The 22,873-nt window shown below is 35.2% G+C and overlaps 2 protein-coding genes across 16 annotated transcripts in view; one reads left to right on the forward strand and one right to left on the reverse strand.

Moving 5' to 3' along the window:
• LOC141396428 (NIF3-like protein 1) overlaps positions 1–22,873 on the forward strand; it is a 91,688-nt gene that overhangs the window by 26,808 nt on the left and 42,007 nt on the right. The gene's annotated exons all lie outside the window — the stretch shown is intronic.
• On the reverse strand, positions 918–22,320 carry LOC141396423 (hepatic sodium/bile acid cotransporter-like). 15 transcript variants are annotated; one of them, XM_073971882.1, is made up of 4 exons: positions 22,073–22,189; positions 17,041–17,287; positions 15,553–16,944; positions 918–1,574 (listed from the first exon to the last, which is right to left on the reverse strand). In XM_073971882.1, the coding sequence occupies exons 3-4, from the start codon at positions 16,627–16,629 to the stop codon at positions 1,209–1,211; spliced, it is 1,443 nt and encodes a 480-aa protein (XP_073827983.1). In that variant the 5' UTR covers positions 16,630–16,944; positions 17,041–17,287; positions 22,073–22,189; the 3' UTR covers positions 918–1,208. The 15 variants fall into 15 exon arrangements, with proteins under 15 accessions (XP_073827983.1, XP_073827975.1, XP_073827979.1 ...); XM_073971874.1 differs by adding an exon at positions 17,508–17,709 and having other exon boundaries at positions 15,553–17,310; XM_073971878.1 differs by having other exon boundaries at positions 17,041–17,310; positions 22,073–22,181.

Here is a 22,873-nt window from a genome sequence, read left to right on the forward strand (position 1 = left end):
CATAACAGTTATATCCAAATCTGAACCGATTTTCACCAAAAGCAATAGCGTTCTTCCTATGACCAACAAAATGATATTTCTCAATTTTCAGCTGAATTGGACAATAAATGCGACCTGTACGTTGCTAACGGAAGGATGGTCGGGCATGTATAAATCGACTCAGAAAGTGATACTATGTACATATATCCCCAAAAGGAACTACGGGTCCATCTCGTTACCTTATGCATGTTACATACAAATGCACAAAGACATAATACCCCTTAGCTTAGCGTGGTGAAGGTTATAAATATCGGTAGTTTCTTTGAAAAAAATTCATGGAAAATGAAAATGAGTTTGCACAACTAGGGATAACCCCTTCAAATATATGACTAATATTTTACTGAGAGGATTTGCCAGCGCCAAAAAAGATGATGTTATGATCAGAGATTAAAGCGTAAAACTTTCAGGGATTAAATCCCATTATACCGCGATATAATATTTTAGGGTCATTCTTCTGTGTCTCATAGGATTTGTTGTTCTCCATGATCATTATTGGTTTAATAATTTTTACACATGTCTGGAAAATAAAATGTTTATTCTTTTAATTTCCCTCTTAGTATTTAATATAGATTTTTTATATATTTGCCAATGGATTTGATAACATTTTTATAGGTCGTGCTGTTTAAATTCAGAAGTCAACAATTGTGTATACGATTAAACCCGTTCGAGGTTTTTTGCAGCTTCCCATTTATTTTTAAGCATTTAAAATAGACAGTTGTTGATGAGGTTGACAAACTGATCCCCTGATCCTTCAATTCTCCTCTACTTTATACCGATAAAACAGTTGGAGGTAAAACAAATCTTAAAATCCCTTTAATCTTCTGCTCATAAAAAAACATTTTTACTTACATTTCCTCATAGACCTTAACAAAATACAATTTTATATAAATGTCTTCGTTCTTTATAGGTACATACATAGAATTCTTTACTAATATTTCTTTACAGACGTTAACAAAATACAACGTACTCGTTTTTTTATATAAATATAGTTGTTTGTTCTTTATACATAAAATCTAATATGAAAAAATACACTTACTTATCCTATAACAATAAGTACAACAATTTGTACTAAAAAAATAAATTATTAAAAATTATTTCTTGGAAATAATCACATCGGTTTTTTCTTTATCACAAATTTCCTAATTTTTCGTTGTTGTTGTTGCTAATTGTTATTGTTGCCACACTTTCTGTTCACCCTTTTCCATAATCGCCTCAACTTCGGTACGTTTGGCTTCCTTCGTCGGTGGTTCTTCAACTTCTTCGATACTGGTACGACAAAAGATTTTCCTTATTATGTAAATGATGAGCAATGGAATGGGTGTCATCATGGAATTGGCCACTGGAACAGCACTGGTCATATCGGCCTGTGGTTGTGGCAGGGTAAAACTTAACATAAATATGGCAATACCAGTATTTTGAATACCCGTTTCAATGGCAATTGTGAGGGCATCGCGAGGTGTTTGTCGACAAATAATGGCCAGTAGCCAACCAATTAGGTAACCTATCCAGGGTAGGGCACTGCTGGCAACTAAAATCTGTAATGAGAAGAAAAGAAAAACGGTTGACTAAACATTATTTTGAAAAATTATAATGGGAAATATGTATATAAAGTAAATTTAATATGAAAGTACTATAGTAAGAATCTTAAAAATCGAAATCGGTTGGTGGAGGCCATATCGCTCATTTACTCAAAGAGTGACATAACTCAAAAATGGGTTTTTTGGGTTTTTCTTGTGTCAAGTTTTCAAGTCGATATCTCTTAAACTCAACGAGTTACAGCTTATTTTCTAGGAGTTTGGCATAAATCATCAAAAAAGTTTTTTGATGGCTATTTCTCTACAAAATGTGATCCAACTAGTTATATTAGTTTTTGTGTAATAATCTTTTTAAGTTGGGAAGTCAAATTTCAATCGGCAACTTAAAACGCGTTTTTCTCAAAACTTGATTTTTTTGAAATGTGTCACTCCTTGAGTAAATGAGTAAACGTGGATCAGTAATCGACCATTTTCTGTGGGAATGTTTTATACCGCCAACAAAGGCTACATACAAAATGTCAGCTTTTTCGGTTGACTAAAGTGCTTAAGACCTTAAAAATGTCCATAATCGGGAGGTACCGTTGTATGGTCGATATATCAAAACGTAGACCTGTACCCACAATTCTCAGCAGGATGTTTTATACCCTCAATGAAGACTTATTACCAAATTTCAGCTATATCCGTGGAATAATGAGGCTAAAATCTTCAACATACCGAAAATCGGGCTCTATGGGGGCTATATCAAAACGTGTACCATTTTCAGTACCAAACTTCTGTAACCCCAAGTATGTTTGGACGAAATCCTTTTCTAGCAATCTGCCTATCTGGCTGATACGCACGATAATTCGCAAACGAATCAACAGATTTCGTCAAAACGTTGCGACTCGTCATTTTTCCAAACTTAGATCTAGGCTGTCGCTGTGGTGCAATGGTATGCACACCCGCCATGCATGATGAAGGTCGTGGGTTTGATTCCCCGGCCAAATTTTCAACGGTGGCGAAATACCCCTCAGTAATATTGGCGGCATTTCCTGAGGATTTCAGCCATATAAAACTTGTCTACAAGTGGTGTCTTAAGACACGCCGGTGATAAACCGAAGGTCCCATATCATTGAGCTAATATGAATCGGGGTGGACTTATTGATATGAGAAAAATCTCCCTTGTCCCGTCTAGGATGTTTGTGTAACAATTATTAGATCTAGTTTGAAGCCCATATTAGTTCATCTCTTCTCCGTTTCCATTTCAAAATTTTTCTCAAAAGCGAATTTTGAGGACATGTCTAGCTTTGAATTTTGCCCCTACGACCTCAATAGCAACAGTACAATGTTTTTTCTAGGGCAAGTCCATTATTGCAGATATAATGGCGCAAATGCTCTAAAAACCCCTGCCAATACCGACAAAAATGACTGACCAATCCCACTACGACAGGAACTATGTCGCTGCATTTTGCGAGAACATAGCCCCCAGCGAGTCAGCGTCATCATCGTCATCAGAACGCGAGACCTAACAGATTGTTAGCCGGTCAATGACGTTTTGCACGGTCAATGAGAACGCCCATTCCAGAATCAGCGGAGAGTGTCACAGTTCGCCAGACATAACCATCGTGTCACCTGGGCCCTATTCCTCGAAACAACTTATCGCTTTTCATTTTGCATTTATCAAAAAGTAGTTATTTTGAAAAGTGATAACCTTTTTTTGTTCCACAAAATTACTTTTCAATTTCCCTTGCACTTAGCAAATTTGTCTATCACTGTTCTTTTAGCACAGTTGTTGTGCTCTCTTGCTCAATTTTTCCGCCATATTGGTAAGTCTCTCAGTTCTCTTGCAAAGTGTGAATGATATTTGTTCCACAAAACGTTTTATCATCTTTGCATTATTTTTTACTTGGCAATAATAAATAAGACATGTAAAATTGAGACGAGCGAAAAAATTAAAAGAAACTGATATTATTAAAAGTAAATAAAATAAAATAAAATAAAATTAAATTAAATAAATTAAACTAAATTGAAATAAAATTAAATAAAATAAAATAAAATACATTAAAATAAAATAAATTAAAATAAATTAAAATAAAATAAAATGAAATAAAATAAAATAAAATAGAATAAAATAAAATAAATTAAAATAAAATAAAATGAAATGATAAAATGAAATGATAAAATGAAATAAAATAAAATATAACAAAATAAATTAATATGAAATAAAAATAAAAAAAAATAATTTTAATAAAGATTAAATAATAATTAAATGAAATAAATTAAAATAAGATCAAAATAAATCAAATGAAGTAAAATAAAATAAAAGTAAGTGAAATAAAGTAAGGTAAATTGAAATAAAATAAAGTTAAAAAATAAATAAAATAAAAATAAGTGAAATAAAATAATCTAAAATAAAATGAAGGGAAATACAAATAAAATAAAATACAAAAAATTAAGCGAAATAAAACAAGAAAAAGGCGTTATTTTCGGCATAGAGTAATTAGTTGTCTTTCTCCACAAAGTGGAGAAGTTACTTGCCAAATCAGTCTGGTTTGAAACTTTGAAGTGATCGGTTGTGATTCGGAGAGCGAAACATTTTAACGAGTTTAATCAAAAACTACAAATCTAGAATTTCTTTCAAAATAAAAACAATTAAAAGAAGCAAATCATCATAATCATTGATTTGAAATTAGTGAAATTATTGATTTGAATCTAAGTGCTAATTAACAAAAAACCCAGAAGTGACTTTTTACATAAATTATTAAAGTATTTGCATTCCCGTTACGTAATATGGAGTGTGAAACAAGTGGAGAAGAGTCTCCAATAAAATATGACAAAACGCGAGAACTCAAAAATAAAACACCAGGTGGGAAATATTTAGTCATGCAGAGAAAGTTTGGTGGAGACTTACAAAAAGTGTCTCCCTTCTTACTTAAGAAAGTTGTGGACTCTACATGTGGCGGAGAAGTAGAAATATGTAAAAAAACCAGAAACGGACTAGTTTTAATAAAAACGAAAAATATTGATCAAGCCAAACAACTTGTGCAGCTAATAAAAATATCACCAACTGTAACCGTTGATGTAACCGAGCACAATTTTTTAAATAATTCTAAAGGTGTAATATTTTCAAGAGAATTGTTTGAGATACCAGAAGACGAGATTTTAAATGAGCTGAAAGTTTTCAATGTGATTGAGGTTAAGAAAATTCTTAAGAAATCAAATGAAGTAATGATTCAAACTGGACTTGTCATTTTGACATTCTCATCCAACGTTCTGCCAGAAGAAATACCTATTGGATATGAACATCTTAACATTCGACCTTTCATTCCGAGTCCGCTGCGGTGTTATAATTGTTTCAAATTTGGACACCCCACAAAATACTGCAATGACTCAAAGAAATGTGCAAATTGCAACAATTCCCACCATATAAATCTTGAAAATAATGAAAAGTGCGTGCTGACAGCTCACTGTGTAAACTGCAATTTCTACAACTTGGCCGACACTCTTCACAATTCGCTTAATAAAAAGTGTCCCATATTTTTAAGAGAAAAGGAGATTCAAGCTATAAAAACTGTCGAGAAGGTTGACATTAAAACTGCCCGCAAAATCTTCAATCAGAGAGTCAATCATAACTTTACTTTCTCTACTCCAAGACCAACAACAAATTATAACAGTCTGAGAATCTTTTCAAATTCCAATCATCAAAAGGAAATAAACAACAATGCCAATCAGAACCCCCCAATACCTTCTCCCCGACACCGAACACGACAACCAGCTATTGAAATAGAAGAAAACATTGATACAATATTATCATTACCCCCAACACAACAAATGTCTACACCAAAAACCGGTTTGGAGTCAATCCATCACAATCATCCTAATGAGAATCACACAGAGGAGAGTTTCGCTCAATTTGCTGCCCATTGCTAAACGAGAGTGAGGGAGATACATATGACATAGAAGAAGGCACTACTCCAACTGGCTCCACAATTTGTAAGACAAACAACACTACTAGTTTTAAGTCTAATAAAAACGTTAAGATTTTGCCTCGTAAAGTTTCCAATCGTTTAAAGCGTCAACTTAAAAGTGTTAATAATACAAAAACAAAAGTTGTAACAAAAAACAATAACAAATTTGATAATATAGCAGACGAATTCTTATAAGTTCATATAAATATTCTCTTAAAATTTTCTAAATCCTATCTGTATATACTCTTATAATATATCTATTTTTATTTAAATATGTCTCTTAAAGTAATTCAATGGAACATTAAGGGATACATCAACAACTATAATGAATTACTCTTAATAATTAAAGATCATAAACCACATATTATAACATTGCAGGAAACTCATTTGTGTTCCACTCAAAACATACCAGTCCCTGTTAATTACAAAATGTACAATGTAAACAATGCTGCGAATTCATACGGTGGTTCTGCCCTGTTAATTCACAGTTCACTCCAACATGATGTTGATATAAGTAACACAAATTTTGACACAATTTTCGCTACAATTTCATCAAAATCTAAATTTACTATAGTGTCAACATACATATCTCCAAACATGAATTTCAGTATAGAACAATTAGTAAACGTATTTGATAAAATCACAACACCTACATTATGTACAGGGGACTTTAATAGTTGGCATAAACAATGGGGATCGTCATCTAACAATGCTAGAGGGAAAACTTTAGCAAAATTTATCAATCAATCAAAATTTATACTGTTAAACGATGGGTCTCCGACCCACTTTTCAACCCATAATTCATTTTCTCATATTGACCTTTCATTTTCATCTGCAGAACTTGCAATCGGCTCTAGTTGGAATGTTCTTTCTGACCTTCATGGAAGCGACCACTTTCCAATTTGTATTACAATATTTCCTAAAGAAGCTTCAGAACAAAGTAAAATTTCCCCAAAATTTGACACCAATAGGGATAATTGGAACAAATATCAAGATCGCTTAATTTTTTACAATGACTCCCGCCCGGTCAGTACCGAGGTCAATAAAGAATCAGCAAATATTAAAAAAATAGTTCATCAAGCAGCAAATGAGTCCATTCCTCTCATTACACACCACAAATCAAAAAATGTTCCCTGGTGGAACAATAAGTTGGAATCACTGAAAAAGGAACGAAATAGGTTATGGAACAAATTCAATCGTACAATGACAACCGAAAATCTAATTGAATTTAAGAGAGCAAATGCAAAATTTAAGAGAGAACTAAAAGTTTCAAAGCAATTAAGCATAGAAAAATTTACGGGAGACATTAATCCATTAACACCGGTATCCAAGATATGGAACAACATTAGACGGTTTAATGGGTTAAATCATAATAGAGACATTCACTGCATTAAAAATCTAACAATGAAATTATAATACAAAAAAATGACATTGCCAATAGCTTTGCTGAATATTGGTCAAAAGAGTCCGAAGATACAAACTTTCCCTCAGAGTTTGTTCAAAAGAAGATACAAACTAATTCTACTATAGATTATGATCCATGTAATTCAGCGATGACCATTGAAGATCCAATCTCATTAGTAGAATTAAATTCAGTTTTATTATCTCTTAATGGGAAAACACCAGGTGAAGACCGTATAAGCTATACAATGATCTCAATGATGCCAAATGTATTAAAAACTCGACTTTTGAACTTATACAACAACATATTTAGATCATATATACCGCAGTCATATAAAACTAGTGTTATTGTCCCAATTCCAAAGCCACAAACTGACAAGACTTCACTAAAATCGTATAGACCAATTTCCCTAAACTGTTGCTTTTCCAAAATTTTAGATAAAATTATTTCAAATAGACTCAGGTGGTTTATTGAATCAAACAAACTACTTAGCAGTCGACAAATTGGTTTTGCACAAGGAAGATCTGTTGCTGATAATCTCCTCTATGTAGACAATTTAATAACAGACTCTTTATCAAAAAGAAGCCATATTTCCTTAGTTGCATTAGACTTTACAAAAGCGTATGACAAAATTGGCATACACGCCATAGTAGATCAAATGAAAGCATGGGAACTAGGAAAACATATGATCACGTATGTGTATAACTTTATGCGAAACCGGCAATTAAAAGTAAGAGTGAATAATTATCAGTCCAGATGGTATCCTCTTAACAATGGAATTCCACAGGGTTCTCCAATATCGGTTATGTTATTTCTAATAGCATATAATAAATTCTGTAATATTCTAGAAGATCATAAAGAAATAAAATTTTGTGCATATGCAGATGACTTCCTCCTAGTTAAACAGCTTTCCAAAAATACATTCCATTTCGATCTAGGCCAAATTATCTCCGAAATTAATAATTGGAGTCAGTATTCGGGAGCTGTTTTGTCTGTAACCAAGTGTAAGCATCTTCATGTTTGTAGAAAGAAAAGTTGTAACTTCTCTATTAATGCTGGCCAAGGTATAATACCCACTGAAGATACAATGAAGATTTTAGGTGTAATCTTCAATTCAAGATATTCATGGATTTCTCATATAGACTATCTATTAGATTCATTACCAAAGCGACTTGATATCATAAAATGTCTTAGTTGCACAAAATTTAAAACAAATATAAATACTATTATGTCTGTAATAAGATCAATATTAACAAGCAAAATAGAATATGGAATATTCCTCTATGGTTACTCTTCAAAACAAAACATAAATAAAATTAAAACTTTATATAATAGTGCAATACGAATTGCATTGAACGCATTTCGTACTACTCCTATTAACAATATGTTTTTTGAAACCAAATCGCCTACAATAGAAGAAATAAGAGATAATGCTACAAGGCGTTTATACAAAAATGTACTCTTTTGTGGAGAAAATCCAAATTCTACTCTAATAAAGAAGAATATTAAAGGAAAAAGGAAGAATAGAATAATATCTACAAATCATAGAATTATAAATTATTGTAGGAACAATAACCTACCTTTGAGAGTAAAAGATTTACCAACACCCAAACAATATATTAGAGACTTAAATGAATGCATAATAGACAATCTCAGCTTGAAGGAAAAAGTTTCAACTCCCAATGATACTTTTATTCAGCTATTTCAAGAGCTTAAAAATAAATATAATAACTATAGATTTATTTATACCGACGGATCAAAGAAAGATGAATTAGCTGCTTTCAGTATTACCACAGAAAATAATATCATTCACAAGGCGTTGCACAGTGTTGCCTCAGTGGACAAAAATCGAAAAATGTGTTCTTGATTTTTTTATAATTTTATGGTTTTATTTTATTGAGAACACTTCAAATAGGACAAACCTCAAAGATGTTGTCGATATTTGGTGTTACTATAAAGTTATAGCTCGTTAAACATAGAACATTTTTCGTATGTGACATTTACTAAAATGTATTTAAAAAAGAAACCCATGTTCATGGAAGTTTTTTAAAGAAGTTATTGACATATTCCACAACTTTTGAATAGGGAATTAAAGAGTGGTCGATAGTCTTGCAATTTATGAAAAAAAAGTTTAAATATAATGTGTATACATAAAGTACCGTTATGTTGATTGAAACAGTAACGTGTTATACAAAACTCACGAATATCGCTTCTTTCATGGTGTGTACCTAAAAATTGCAGCAAATTGCAGTTTCGACCATTTGGTACATGAAACAGACATCCCTTTCGAATTAAAAAATGCAAAGTTTACATCCTATAAAATCCGATTCTCGGAGCCACAACCATATCATCATAAACAATTTGTACGAAAGGAGCAAGAATCCATGTTTTGCCTCAGTGGATAAATTCACTTGATTTGACTGCTTCGTTTTATATATCCAAATATGAAATGATTTTTAACAAAATCGCTAAAACTGATCAGAGGCCCAAGCAAATATCGCATATTAAATTTGAAGGCGGTTCAAATAAAATTGGCTGAGTTATAGCAAAATCGGGGAAATATATATATGTGGGGGCTATATCGAAATCTGATCCGATTTTTAACAAAATCGGTAAAACTGATCAGAGGCCCAAGCAAATATCGCATATTAAATTTGAAGGCGGTTCAATTAAAATTGGCTGAGTTATAGCAAAATCGGGGAATATATATATGTGGGGGCTATATTGAAATCTGATCCGATATTTAACAAAATCGGTAAAACTGATCAGATGCCCAAGCAAATATCGCATATTAAATTTGAAGGCTGTACAATTAAATTTGGCTGAAGTATAGCAGAATCGGAGAAATATATATATGGGGGATATATCCAAATCTGAACCGATATGGACCAAAATGGGAATTTTTCATTCCTATGCCCGCATAAGTACTTGTATAAAAATTCATCGACCTAGGTCAACTCCTTCTATTTTTGTCCACGTTTACAAGGAAGCGGCAACACTGTGCGTTGTTACCAGAACAATATTCAACAGTATTTACAGCAGAAATACTTACAATATTTAATGCAGTCAATTTTGCTAAAAACAAGAAACGAAAATATATAATTTGCACAGATTCTTTGTCATCCTTAAAAGCAATAAAGAATATAAATAACAATGACTACTACCCGAAGTACATCAGAACAAATCTTTTAAATTATTCGCCTTTAATAATGTTGATGTGGATACCTGCACATTGTGGTATTAAGGGAAACGAATTCGCAGATCAATCGGCTAAGGATGCCATAAATGCTCCACTACAGGTAGTTAATAACTATAATTTTAGAGACATAAAACAATTTTTTAAAACTGAACTTGAAACCAATTTATTAAACAAATTATCAATGACCACATCGTGGTATAGGAAAATTAATAATAATAAGACTACTATAAACGACTACTTGAACAATGATATTATTAGGAACATGGAGAAACGTGATGTTACTAAGTTAATACGAATTAGACTAGGTCATACCAGATTAACTCACGGCAATTATATAGATAAAACGATTCCTCCAACATGTACATTTTGTAATTGTGATAACGTTTCGGTTGAACATATTTTAGACACTTGTCCTTATTTTGATGCTATCAGAAAGTCTGTTTTTGGAGATATTATACCAACATCTACACTGAGTTTCCTTCAAGATAAATGTATGTCAGATATGATCAAATATCTTAAACTAACAAAACTAATTAATTTAATCTGATTTTCTTAACTTCCCTTAATGTTTCATCTGGTTTAAATTAATCTGAATTTCTTAGCTTCCACTAATATTTCATTTGGCTTAAGACCCTCGCTGTCATAGCCTTTTTCCTTATAATTAGCTTGTAATTTTTTTAGTTATAAGTTAATTTACTAATAAATAAATAAATAAATACTTGCCAAATTATAACTAATCGTTCTAGAAATGTATCTAAAAACCTTAAAATAGCTGAAATCGGACGGTACTGCTATATGGGGGCTATAAAAAACGTAGACCTATATCCATAATTTTTTGTGGAGACGTTTCTTGGTGATTGACTGGTAATTCGGCCTGGACATGTAGCTAATAAGTTTTGGAAGCATATTATAACTAATTCGTTCTGAAAATGTAGCTAAAAACCTTAAAATAGCTGAAATCGACGGCACTGCTACATGGGAGCTATAACAAAGATCAACTTCCAACTTGATTTAAGACACGCGTGAACAGCATTTCATCCCCTATCTGTTGTAATCACGATGAGTTTCAAATGAAATGACAAACCTTATATACCCTTCATATTATGGTGGAGGGTATAGTAATAAATAAAAATAGTCTCTCAAATAGAGTTTAGTCTAAATGTAAAATCGAGAAACATCGATTTGTGAGGTTGTTCGCAGGGTGGAAGTTCGGAATGGGGTTGTTCGTAGGGTGGAATTTTGGATAGTGAGAGTTCGAAGTAGGATGGTTGATTCAGAGGGTAGAAGTTCGGAAAAATCTTTACAATTTCTTGTCATAACCGTGTTTTCATTATTTCCGAACAAAATTTTGCTTTAACAATGTACATTGGCAAAGAGAACGTTTACCTCGCAAATTTAAGGCAAACTTATCAAAATTTGATCTGCAAAATCAAAATGCAGAGTTTTCTGTGGAATGAAAGAGCAAATTTTTTTGCAAAATCTAAGCAAAATACGCTTTGCCGTTACAACTTTTCACTTAGCAGAATTAACGTTTGTGGAACAGAAATCAAAAAAAGAGTTACATTTTTGTGAAAAGTAAGCAAACTCACTTTATAATTAGCAACTTATCACTTATCAAAAAATAATGGTTCTGTAGAACACTTAACTGTGAGCATTGTAAAAAATATTGATAAGTGCAAAATGAAAAGTTGATAAGTTGTTTCGTGGAATAGGGCCCTGGTCTGACAAATGACGCCACCTGACAACCCGTCATTTCTCTTGGATCAGACAATCTTCCCATAATTGTCTCCATCAGCAGGACACCGATTCCATCACCTCTAAACGCCGCACTTTCGTCAATCATGGGAAAGCTAATTGTTCAAGTTTCAAAGAGTTCACTAATCACCGCTACAGATATCTGCCCAGCCCTTCTATATTCGAGTAGCAGAAAGAACGTTCCGAGACATCATCACTGCTGCTGCCGCTCGCTATATACCTGCTGGTCGAATACCCGAAGTTAGGCCAAATTTCCCAGCAGAGGCGGCGGAAATAGCAAATCAGGGTTATGAGCTTCGTCAAGCCAATCGTATTGACCCCAGAGTTAGGCAGCTGACACTGTAAGTTAATAGCTGGGTCGGTAACCACAAGCGGAACAAGTGGATAGATCATCTAATATAATAATTGTTTCACAAACATCCCAGGCGGGACAGGGGAGACTTTTCTCATATCAATGAGTGAACCCCGATTCATATTATCTCAATGATATGTGACCTACTGTTTATCGCCTAGTCCGAACGGCGTGTCTAAGACACCACTTGTAGAGTAGGCTGAAATACTCAGAAAATGTCGCCAACATTACTGAGGGGTATTTTGCCACCGTTGAAAATTGTTTTGATGTTGACTGGCCGGGGAATCGAACCCACGACCTTTAGCGTGCAAGGCGGGTGTGCATACCATTGCACCACGGTGGCACCCGGTGGATAGATCATCTGAATTAGAGAATTGTGGACAATGGTTAATTTACTCTCGAACCATAGAAAGAAGGAAGACATGTCCTTAGTCACGTTTGCCGACGTTATTTTGACTGATCCAAGGAGGTGTGCAAGTTATTTCAGTCGACAGTTTATGGAGCACTCCGTGAGTGACAGGGCGAAGAAAAGAGTACTACATCGCATTAGGTATCTTGCTGCCGAGGAGAAACCACCACAATTTACAATGGATGATGTTGCGAATGTCATCAGGAATGCTAAATCATCCAAAGCGTTGGGCACTGATAAAATCTCCATGTTAATGCTAAAACAGCTGGATGAGCCGGGAGTAGAGTATTTTACGAAAGTTCTCAAACTGTATCGAAGTCAGGCAAGGATGCTAGCAAAGGTGAATCGTATAGACGATTTCGCTTTTGTCGCCCGTAGCAAACTCCATCGAGGCTTCAGTCCTCCCCAGCGTTAGAAATAGCTATCCATCCAATTGCCGATCATCAATATGTGTTTCGTAAGCAGCACAGCACGACAACAGCTCTGCACGCCATATCCGCATATATTAGTCAAGGGCTCAACCAGAGCAAGACGTCTAATAGAACGCTGTTTGAGGACATCGAACAAACTACCCTCTGGTCAAGTTTGAAACGTCATATAACCAATTATGTGTGAGGACACCAGACGAAGCTGGAATTCAGGAACAAGTAGTTGAAGCCCCGTAGAGTGAAACATATTTCACTGTGCAAAACAACTGCCCAGCAAGCAGCCCACATGACTCGCTGTACCTTTTTAACTGCCCTGGGCCAAACCTACTCAACTAACTCCAGTATGGTGCTGCCCTGCACCCCTTCTCTGCTTCAACACTCTACCTAACTCTCTCACTCTGCTCCTTAAATATGCATAAATTTGACAATGTAGTTCTATTGTTTGGTAATCGATAAATTATCAAGGAATCAATCAGAATCAGAAATCACTAAAATTCTATTTTACTCTGTCGGATAGTGTAATTGCTGCATTTGAACTAATCACCGATATTCGTCTAACTATTGACCATATCAATTAAATTAATTGCGGCTTATCAATACACTATTACTACAAAAATATTTGTTTTTTTTTCGAACAATTCATTTTTCAAAATTGCGATACGATACTAATAAACGTGCACTTGACATTTTTATCGCCAAACTCATGTCGGAATAATGTCTGGCAAAAATCTACACTGTACACCAAAAAAAATTTATATAAATACCGTAGGAGGCTTCTATAGTATACATTATTAATAATACATACACTCCACGTCAGTAGAATAGAACACCTAAATTTTTGTTAATGTTAGATTATTTATCCTAAAACCAAAGAATCTACGTTTCTAGTCTTATACAGATTTAAAGTCTATGATGTTCCGTATCAAACACAGAAAAAATTATGTTTCTAGCTCTTCGCGAAATGATTTTCTGATCAATTTTCAGATAGGGCTACGAAAAACAGGCATTTATTTTTGGTCATCAGGATAGAACAGTCACTTAATTTTTGCGAATTTTTGAGATATTAACGCCGAATTTTCTTTCAGTCGATAAGGCAAGGCCTTTTAATCATTTTCGCCAAAGAAAACCTATAAATTATTCCGCGGACCCCGAAATAACAGCGTAAAAGGGTTTAAATTGACAGATAATTGAAACATCTCGGAATATCAATAGGTGTCGCGTGTTTATTTCATATTTCTTCACAATAAGATAGAATATGACACAGACAACCTCAACGGGTACTATCGAGTGCTTCGGATGCTGCTAACATGGAACATTTTCAAAATAATTATGAAAAACGTCAAAATTTCTTATAAAGACCTTGATGTTTTGTTCAATAAAATGGTTTTTCCGCGAAAAAGTCTGCCGTTTAAAGGTTTGGAAATATGCTCCGCATTCAAAGGGAGCTAATCTGATGTTAAAACAACCGCTATTTTATACACTGAGGGAAATTTTAGCACATTTTTCAAATTGAACACACGCTTTGGACTTTCAATTTTATATGTGTTCTTATTTCTGTGTCCGCGACTGTTTTCAACAGTGTTATGTTCCAATATAAATGGACCAGGTTATGCTCTCCACACCGGATTTTACGATTTAGTATTTTTTTTTAATTGAACTACATATGAGAGTTCAAGCCCCATTTTCGCGGGAAAACACAATCATGGAAATTGAGGTTTTAGGTTCCATATGCTGCTTTTAAAAAGTACTAAAATTTCCCTCAGTGTATAAAATAGCGGTTGTTTTAACATCAGATTAGCTCCCTTTGAATGCGGAGCATATTTCCAAACCTTTAAACGGCAGACTTTTTCGCGGAAAAACCATTTTATTGAACAAAACATCAAGGTCTTTATAAGAAATTTTGACGTTTTTCATAATTATTTTGAAAATGTTCCATGTTAGCAGCATCCGGAGCACTCGATAGTACCCGTTGAGGTTGTCTGTGTCATATTCTATCTTATTGTGAAGAAATATGAAATAAACACGCGACACCTATTGATATTCCGAGATGTTTCAATTATCTGTCAATTTAAACCCTTTTACGCTGTTATTTCGGGGTCCGCGGAATAATTTATAGGTTTTCTTTGGCGAAAATGATTAAAAGGCCTTGCCTTATCGACTGAAAGAAAATTCGGCGTTAATATCTCAAAAATTCGCGAAAATTAAGTGACTGTTCTATCCTGATGACCAAAAATATATGCCTATTTTTCATAGTACTATCGGAAAATTGATCAGAAAATCATTTCGCGAAGAGCTAGAAACATAATTTTTTCTGTTTTTGATACGGAACATCATAGACTTTAAATCTGTATAAGACTAGAAACGTAGATTCTTTGGTTTTAGGATAAATAATCTAACATTAACAAAAATTTAGGTGTTCTATTCTACTGACGTGGAGTGTATGTACTAAGTATTAACAATAATTCCAAATCCACATTCATACATACCTTCCATGAAAACAACTTAAACATATACGAATTAACGGTAAAGGCAAATCCCGTAATGATCACCATAAATATCACAGCAAATGGTTTGGTAATTTTGGCCATTTTCTTCGCCACATGGGGAGCATATTTCTGCAGCGTCAAACCAATAGCCAATGGTAAAACCAATGAAAAGGACATCATCGCAATGGTTTTATAGGGGACAACTAAATTACCATCCTTAAAGATGAGAGCACCCAATGTAAAAATCCAAATGGGCATCATGCCAAATGCGGCCAAATTACTTATCGCTGTCATGGTAATGGATAAATTTAGATTACCATTTAAGATGACTGTGAAGATATTCGATGCACCGCCGCCAGGTGTAGAACCGGTAAAGAATAGGCCCAAACGCAGCTCAATCATATCACGAAATAGGAAATAACCAATAAGGTAACTTAAAATTGGCATAACCATAAATTGGCCCACAAAACCAATAGCTGGACCAATCGGTTTTATTAGGATACGTTTAAGGGCATCCAACTCCAGGACGGCTCCAAAGTTAACATATAATATCATGACAAAGCAGCCAACCAAAATTTGAAATACTAAATCCATTGTACCAATACTGCGTAGCACAATAACTTCAAGCGTTTCCAGGGCTGTTTCCACCTGCCATTCTGCCTGAGAGGGTCGATGTAATTCGACACTGATTTCACCACGACCCAAAAATATGGCTTCCACGGTAAAATTTCCTTTCCACGAACTTTCTTGCGGTAGTAACTCATGAGCTTTTATTATATTGCGGCTAAGCTCTAGTAGTTTGTGATCCAAGCTCACTATGTGGAACTCATAATCCGAGCCCCATGAGGGATCTATTTTGTTTATATAGAATTCAACAGTTCTAACTTCACCCATCGACATGTTTAGCAATTTTTCTTCGAAGGTCACCGACCATGATGGCACATTTGCAAACAACATTGGATCCTCAGGATCTTCATTGTAGTGGATAGTCGAATCGGAGGTTACATTTTGTGTTAATCCACTAGGCACCAGTTGCAGGACCAGTACCGCAAAAACGAAATATTTTACTAAACACATTTTCCCCGTCTATTTCCAAAGCATTCGATACGTGAGAGACACTTGTTTGTTTTTCGTTGAACGTTTTGTAACCGCGGGCTTCCGTTTCACATCGATGTCGTCTATCGTCCAGACATATAGCTCACTAAATGCTGAGAATTGTGCAGTTTGTTTTTTATTATAAGGAAGCGTATTTAGCAGTTTTTTAGTTCTTCTTTTGTTATTGGCGTTCTTGTATCTTGATAATTGAACTTCTGTTTACGGAATTTTACTGATATGACATCCCGTTCTCATAGTAATTGCTCAGTTGTAGCACGTTTTCTTTACGAACAGTTCCTGTGCGTGTGTTTGGACAGTTTATCAATAACTGCCGAGCCGATATGATACGGCGATACGGTGTTGTAAAATGTTATTGGTCACAATAATAATCACCTTCTCCACTAAGAACAACGACCGCTTCTCTAATCGTTAATACATTCATAAAATATTCGAAATGAATTGAGAATTTTTCTCATCAAATTTTGTGCTTAGTCATTTATTTTGGCAGCGAGTAATAATTTCTTGGAATTAGTTTCTGGTTTATGCGGTTTTAATTGAAGATTTGTGGTAAGGTGTAACGTTATCGAATAAGTTTTTATCTTAAGAATTGGAAAATGGTAGGGTCCAAGGTAGCTGTATTCTTTGAAAATCTAATAGTTTTACCTATAAATTATAAATAATTAAACGGGTTTATAGAGTTTGATATATACCAAATCTGTAAAAGTTCTCTAGCAATGAATTTTCAATACTACGGTGGCGGATTGACCCGGAACCACACTACATCAGAGGTCTGTCAAGCGACTGTTATCAGAAAAACATTAGAAAATCATAACCGACTGGTAGGAGAATTTAATGCTCACCATGAGTTGTGTCATTCGATCCTAGGTAATTACAAGAGGGGCGCTGGCGCTGGCTGAACAGATTGATAGCTCCACTTTTTGCATGATCAATGAGCGCAAGTCTACCAGAATAAGCGAAGAGTACCCCACTATAATCATCATGTCATCTGGTTTGACAAATGACGATGTCTAGAAATCGACAGAGGGGTCCCACTAATGAAACCTGGCAAGTATACCAAGAAAGATTAAAGTACAGACCGATTTTGCATGGCTTCCGTAAGCAACACGACAACAGCGCATGCCGTATGATAGAACAGTAATGGTGGAGCTCGACTTATCAAAAGCTTTTGATACTTTCAAACACTCCATGCAGTTTAGTACTATCATCTGACCGGCATTGAGTTCGTAACGTATGTGGATGATTGTACGATCTTGACGTCAGGTACCTTTCCAGATGTCACCTTTTTCCACGCGAGGAATATGCGAATGTCCGCATTAATTTTACCGCCACTCTATTCACCACATGGGCGGCAGAAGTTAGAACAGAGTTGAATGTCATGGTCAATGGTAGCAGAATTCCGACCATAAACTAAGGGTCACATTCGACAACATGTTCATGTCGCCGCGCATGCCACAGCTATCTGTCACAAGCTGAGATGTAGTACCAAGGGCCTCAAGTCTCTATTGCAGCTGAGGAGCGTCAGCTGCCACGACAAACCAGAGTAGTTTTGGCTCAACTACGCTCGGGATGGTGCAGCAGTCCGAATTCCTATAGGGCAAGGATCGATGACTCCGTGCAAAACATCTGTCCAACATGCGACACAGGCCCGCACGACACACTGCACCTTTTCAACTGCCCCGTCAAACCTACTCAACTATGCCACATGCAGAGCAGATGGTGCAAGCAGATGGTCATCGATCATTGCCCTAAAGGATTTCCGACGGCTGCACCATCCCGAGCGTATCAGCTGCGACAGATGGGGAGATGTACTCTGCATTCACACGATAATTGTTTTGGTATCTGCGACTGCATCCGTGTGAATTCTATTTAAACCTGCTTGATAGGCTTGTTGATCTAAAGATTCTCTCTTGCAACATTCAACCTCTCTTTCTAGATCATGAAGATCCCACTTAACATGCCTGGGATGGGGGCTAACTACCATATGGTGATTATCCCTCAAAAATATTCCTTAGAAAATCCACGATTATTGCCCTTTTTGTCTCTCAGAGATATTCTTTATAAAATCTACAATTATTGCCCTATTTGTCCTTCAAAAATATTATTTTTAAAATAAAAATTAGAATTTTGGTATAGTTTGTGGTCGAAATTCTGCTACCATAAACTATTAGATTCGACTATGTTATCACCTCCGCCGTCCCTGTGTAGCACAGAGTGGTCGTAGATTTAGTGTCCGATATTTGGATATTCCTCTAGTGGAAAGAGTTGGTAAGATCAGTCAAATAGGAGTTCAGTATTTCACAAACGACACTAGGGAAGGTACCTGACGTCGAGATCGTACAATCATTTGCATACGTTACGATCTCAATGCCGTCTGGAGGAGTCGGAATACAGGGGAGGTAGAGGTTAAACAATTCCGGAGGCATCACCTCACCTTTCGAAACTCCCTGTTTCACACTACGGTGCTTGAACTTCTTGTTCCTTGAATTCCACGTACGACTGGCGTCAACATATAAAAACTTATCCAACGTTTCTAACTTGGCCGGCGGGTAGTCTGCTCGATGTCTTTAAACAGCGTGGGTGTACCGACGACAAAAGCGAAATCGGTCTGTACGATTCACCTTTGCTGGCATCCTTGCCAGGATTCAGTAGCGAGACCCTGCTCATTTTCCGGACTTCGGACACTATGTGGGTGGCTATCGAGAGATAGAGAACTTTAGTGGAGATTCTATCAGGGCTTTGGATGATTTAGCGTTTCTGATTACATTCGCAGCATCATCCTTTGTAAATTTTGGTGTTTCATCCTCGGCCGGAAGAGATTAACAGTCTGTTTCTGTATGTCGAAACGAAGAAAATATAGACTTGTCAAAATGCAAATGAGACAGCTCCGACAGGGTTCTTTCTGATGTCCGTCAATTGTCATCTTCTGAAACTACAGGCAAGAGATTTCTCAATTTTCAGAGTAATCCAATGGCAGGGGGTTCTTCGATACTGGATTGTCCCGGAACCACACAACACCCGCGTTCGGGTAATCTTCTGAAACTAGCGGCAAGAGATTTCACAATTTTCAGAGTAATCCAATGGCGGCGGGTTCTTCGATACCGGATTGTCCCGGAACCACACAACACCCGTGTTCGTGTTAGCGGCTGCCACGTCAGTGTCCACATGTTTGTATTTGTATATTTTTTTGTGTTTTATCAGCAGCATATTCCGGAATGTCTGCTACGGACTCTTTTGATCCGTGCCGAGATGGGGGAAACACACGCAGGACTAATTGGATGTGCTCAGTTTGTCACTTCGGCATCCACCAAACTCAAAATTTCGGCGAGTGAATAGAGTGGGTACATCTCAGGGGTCACGCAGAGAAAAAAATATGTTTGATCCAACAATATTCCAAGAGCAAAATATGTATTGTTAACATATTGTTGGATTCCTCATGTAGTATTGTAAATCCAAAAATAGTTTGTGTCAACTGAACAATATTTCTCTCTTTTCTTCGAAAATTTGTTTCTCTTCTCTCGCTATTCGATGCCGTGTTGAAAAAACAATTTTGGTGAGTTGTGGTGTGTTTGTATGACATGCTGCCTTTACCTTTCTTTTTGTGTGTATGTACTTGTGAGACTCTTGTTTTTATTTGTTTCTGTTTTGTTTCATTCTTCTTTCCTTTTCATGTTTGTTATGGTGTTTAATTATTCCTTATGTTGTGGTGGGTTCTTGTGGCTTTTTGTTTGTCTTTGTTGTCAGCCAATGCAGCAAACCATGTATTGTGTTCATCAATGATTGCAATATTATACGCGACATTTATATCCAAGTTATGCGAAAAGTGTATATGAGAAGTATATGCACTCAAATCAAAAATTTCTGGGCTGGTTTTCTGTATTGACAATACTTTTTGTAAACAAAATTAGATTATGATAGTTCCTACAATCGGTATTGTTAACGATTTTAACAATATTGCGGAAATTCGAAAGTTGTTTTTGTTTTCTATGTTTGGAACAAAAGATGGTATTTTTGGATTTGGATTACAATGTTTGAACAAAACAAATACATTTTTGGAACCAAAACATATATTTTTGTTCCAACAAAAGCGAAAAATATTTTTTCTCTGCGTGGTTGTTCTGTACTCGACCATGCGAGGGCCTGAGCTGTCTCATTTGGATTCTGACAAGTCTATATTTGTTTTTCCTGTAACTCTGGAAATTCTCTAAGTCTTGTTCGGATCTGCCACAGTTCAATCCCCAAAATTCGATGAGACTTGGTTGCTATGTTGCCGTCTCAAATAATTGCAACCTTCCGTCCGATAGTTCTGCAGACTTCCCCAAATCAGCTTTATTTAAACTGTTAACTGTTGTACTCCCTAAGTCAATAGATGAATTCCATTTCAGACATAAACGTATAGAAGACTATTTTTTCAGAATATTTTTTTAGGACATTTTCTGATAAAAATTAGTGCTCAAGTGGCATAGATACAACGCTTGTATACAAGAATACAATATTCATCTAAAATGCATTTGTGTAGAATCTTGGCACATGCAAGAATTTCCGTGATAAGGCTTAAGGTTCAGCATGTGTTCGTAACCAACATTGTTTATTTAGGATTCCATAAGGATCCAGAATTTATGTACATTTGTTATTAAAACAAATAGATAATGAATTTGTTTATGAATAATTTGAGATATGAAGTCAATCTTTGAATATTTTTGTGCAGTTGAGGATTGTTCAAAGGCACAATGCCAGCTTCTACACTAATATTCCTGATATTTAATATGGAATTTAAATGGAATGAGAGGAATTACAGATTGAAATGGAATTACGTTTGAAATATTTTAAATATATTTTAACTATAGGCGAAGTCCCGTTTCGACCTCGAACTTTATAAAAATCGTTCAATTTGATGACTTTTTAGGATAAACGACACCTTCATAAACAAGAGCTATTCCATGGGAATAAGCAAAAGATTTATTCAGGATGATTTAGCAAAAACCTTACTGTTCTATAATTTTCAATAGTTTTTTCGTATATTCTCTCTCTCTCTTCATGAATTTTTCTATATCCTCAGCAATTATAACACTTCCCGCAACTAATAAAAGCAGCTCGATAAGAAAATTTGGTTGTTGGTCATTGTTTTAAAGATATAGCGCAGTTCGCAGTTCATTATCAAATCATTATCGGTAATTTATTGAAGCACATTTAATAAAACGGCATTAGGGTCTTAGCACCACCACCTCAATACACTATCGATTAGAGTCTCTGTTATTTTTTTCACCAGTCATGACTTTCTCATACCGATCGGAAACGAAAGAAATAACGATAGAAAGAAAAATAATTCGAATATCCTTATCATTTAAAACAAAAATAATTCAATTGAAAATTGAGGTGTGATAATATTGCTATCATTTATTACTACCCAGTTAATAGCAGTGGTGGCACTTTTCACTTCTATGCCTGCGCCTACAACACCATTTCACCGTTGATCATATCGACTTGCAAACGCTTTAAGAAATCACAACAAACTAACCGTTTCAAAGTCATTGATAATGCAATAAATTATTAAAAAAAAAAAACACAATAACCATAAACACAAAGTCATACAAACGGACGAAACGGTCGACTGTTAGTCTATTGGAAAATTTTTTTACTGAAAATATTACTAACATTAATTGTTTATTTTCAAATGCTAAGCGTGCTGTTTTGTCCATTTAATGACCGTCTGTTTTTGTTTTTTATATACCCTACCCATGGCTAGAGGTGTATTTAGTTTATAAATGACTGTGTAACAAAGTATAGATAGATTGACTATAACGTGGCATATTTTTATATCCTCAGAATTCATGCTAAAAGGGGGTATATAATGGTTTTAGACCCCAAGTATGTTCGGACGAAATCCGTTTCAGACAATTTGGAGTTGATTTAGTCATGTCCGTCCGTCTGTCTGGCTGGAGCGCAAGATAACTATCGAACGGATCAACGGATTCGGCTTAAAATTTGGTTTTCGTAATATTTTGTCCAAACTTAGTTTAAGTTCGAAGATGTTCGGAAAATTTTGGCACACAATAACTCTTGAAGGGAGTTACCGATTGGTCCATACTTCGCACATCATGAAATTTCTACCAGACTTAGATGAGAATCCAATATGGACGGGTAAATGTTTAGTTTAAGACCTGTTATCTAATCGCTTTGATTTTTATTGTAACAACTTGTATTCACT

Source organism: Musca autumnalis, unplaced genomic scaffold (genome assembly GCF_047663935.1).
Source record: "Musca autumnalis isolate F117 unplaced genomic scaffold, ASM4766393v1 scaffold_3, whole genome shotgun sequence".
Classification (NCBI taxonomy): Eukaryota; Metazoa; Arthropoda; class Insecta; order Diptera; family Muscidae; genus Musca; species Musca autumnalis.

Excerpts from the sequence above, each read along its gene's own strand:
- LOC141396423 (XM_073971881.1), bottom strand. The coding sequence starts at position 16,629 with ATGTGTTTAGTAAAATATTTCGTTTTTGCGGTACTGGTCCTGCAACTG. Across the intron at positions 1,575-15,552 it reads TTAAGTTGTTTTCATGGAAG|ATTTTAGTTGCCAGCAGTGC; the intron begins GTATGTATGAAT and ends TTCTCATTACAG.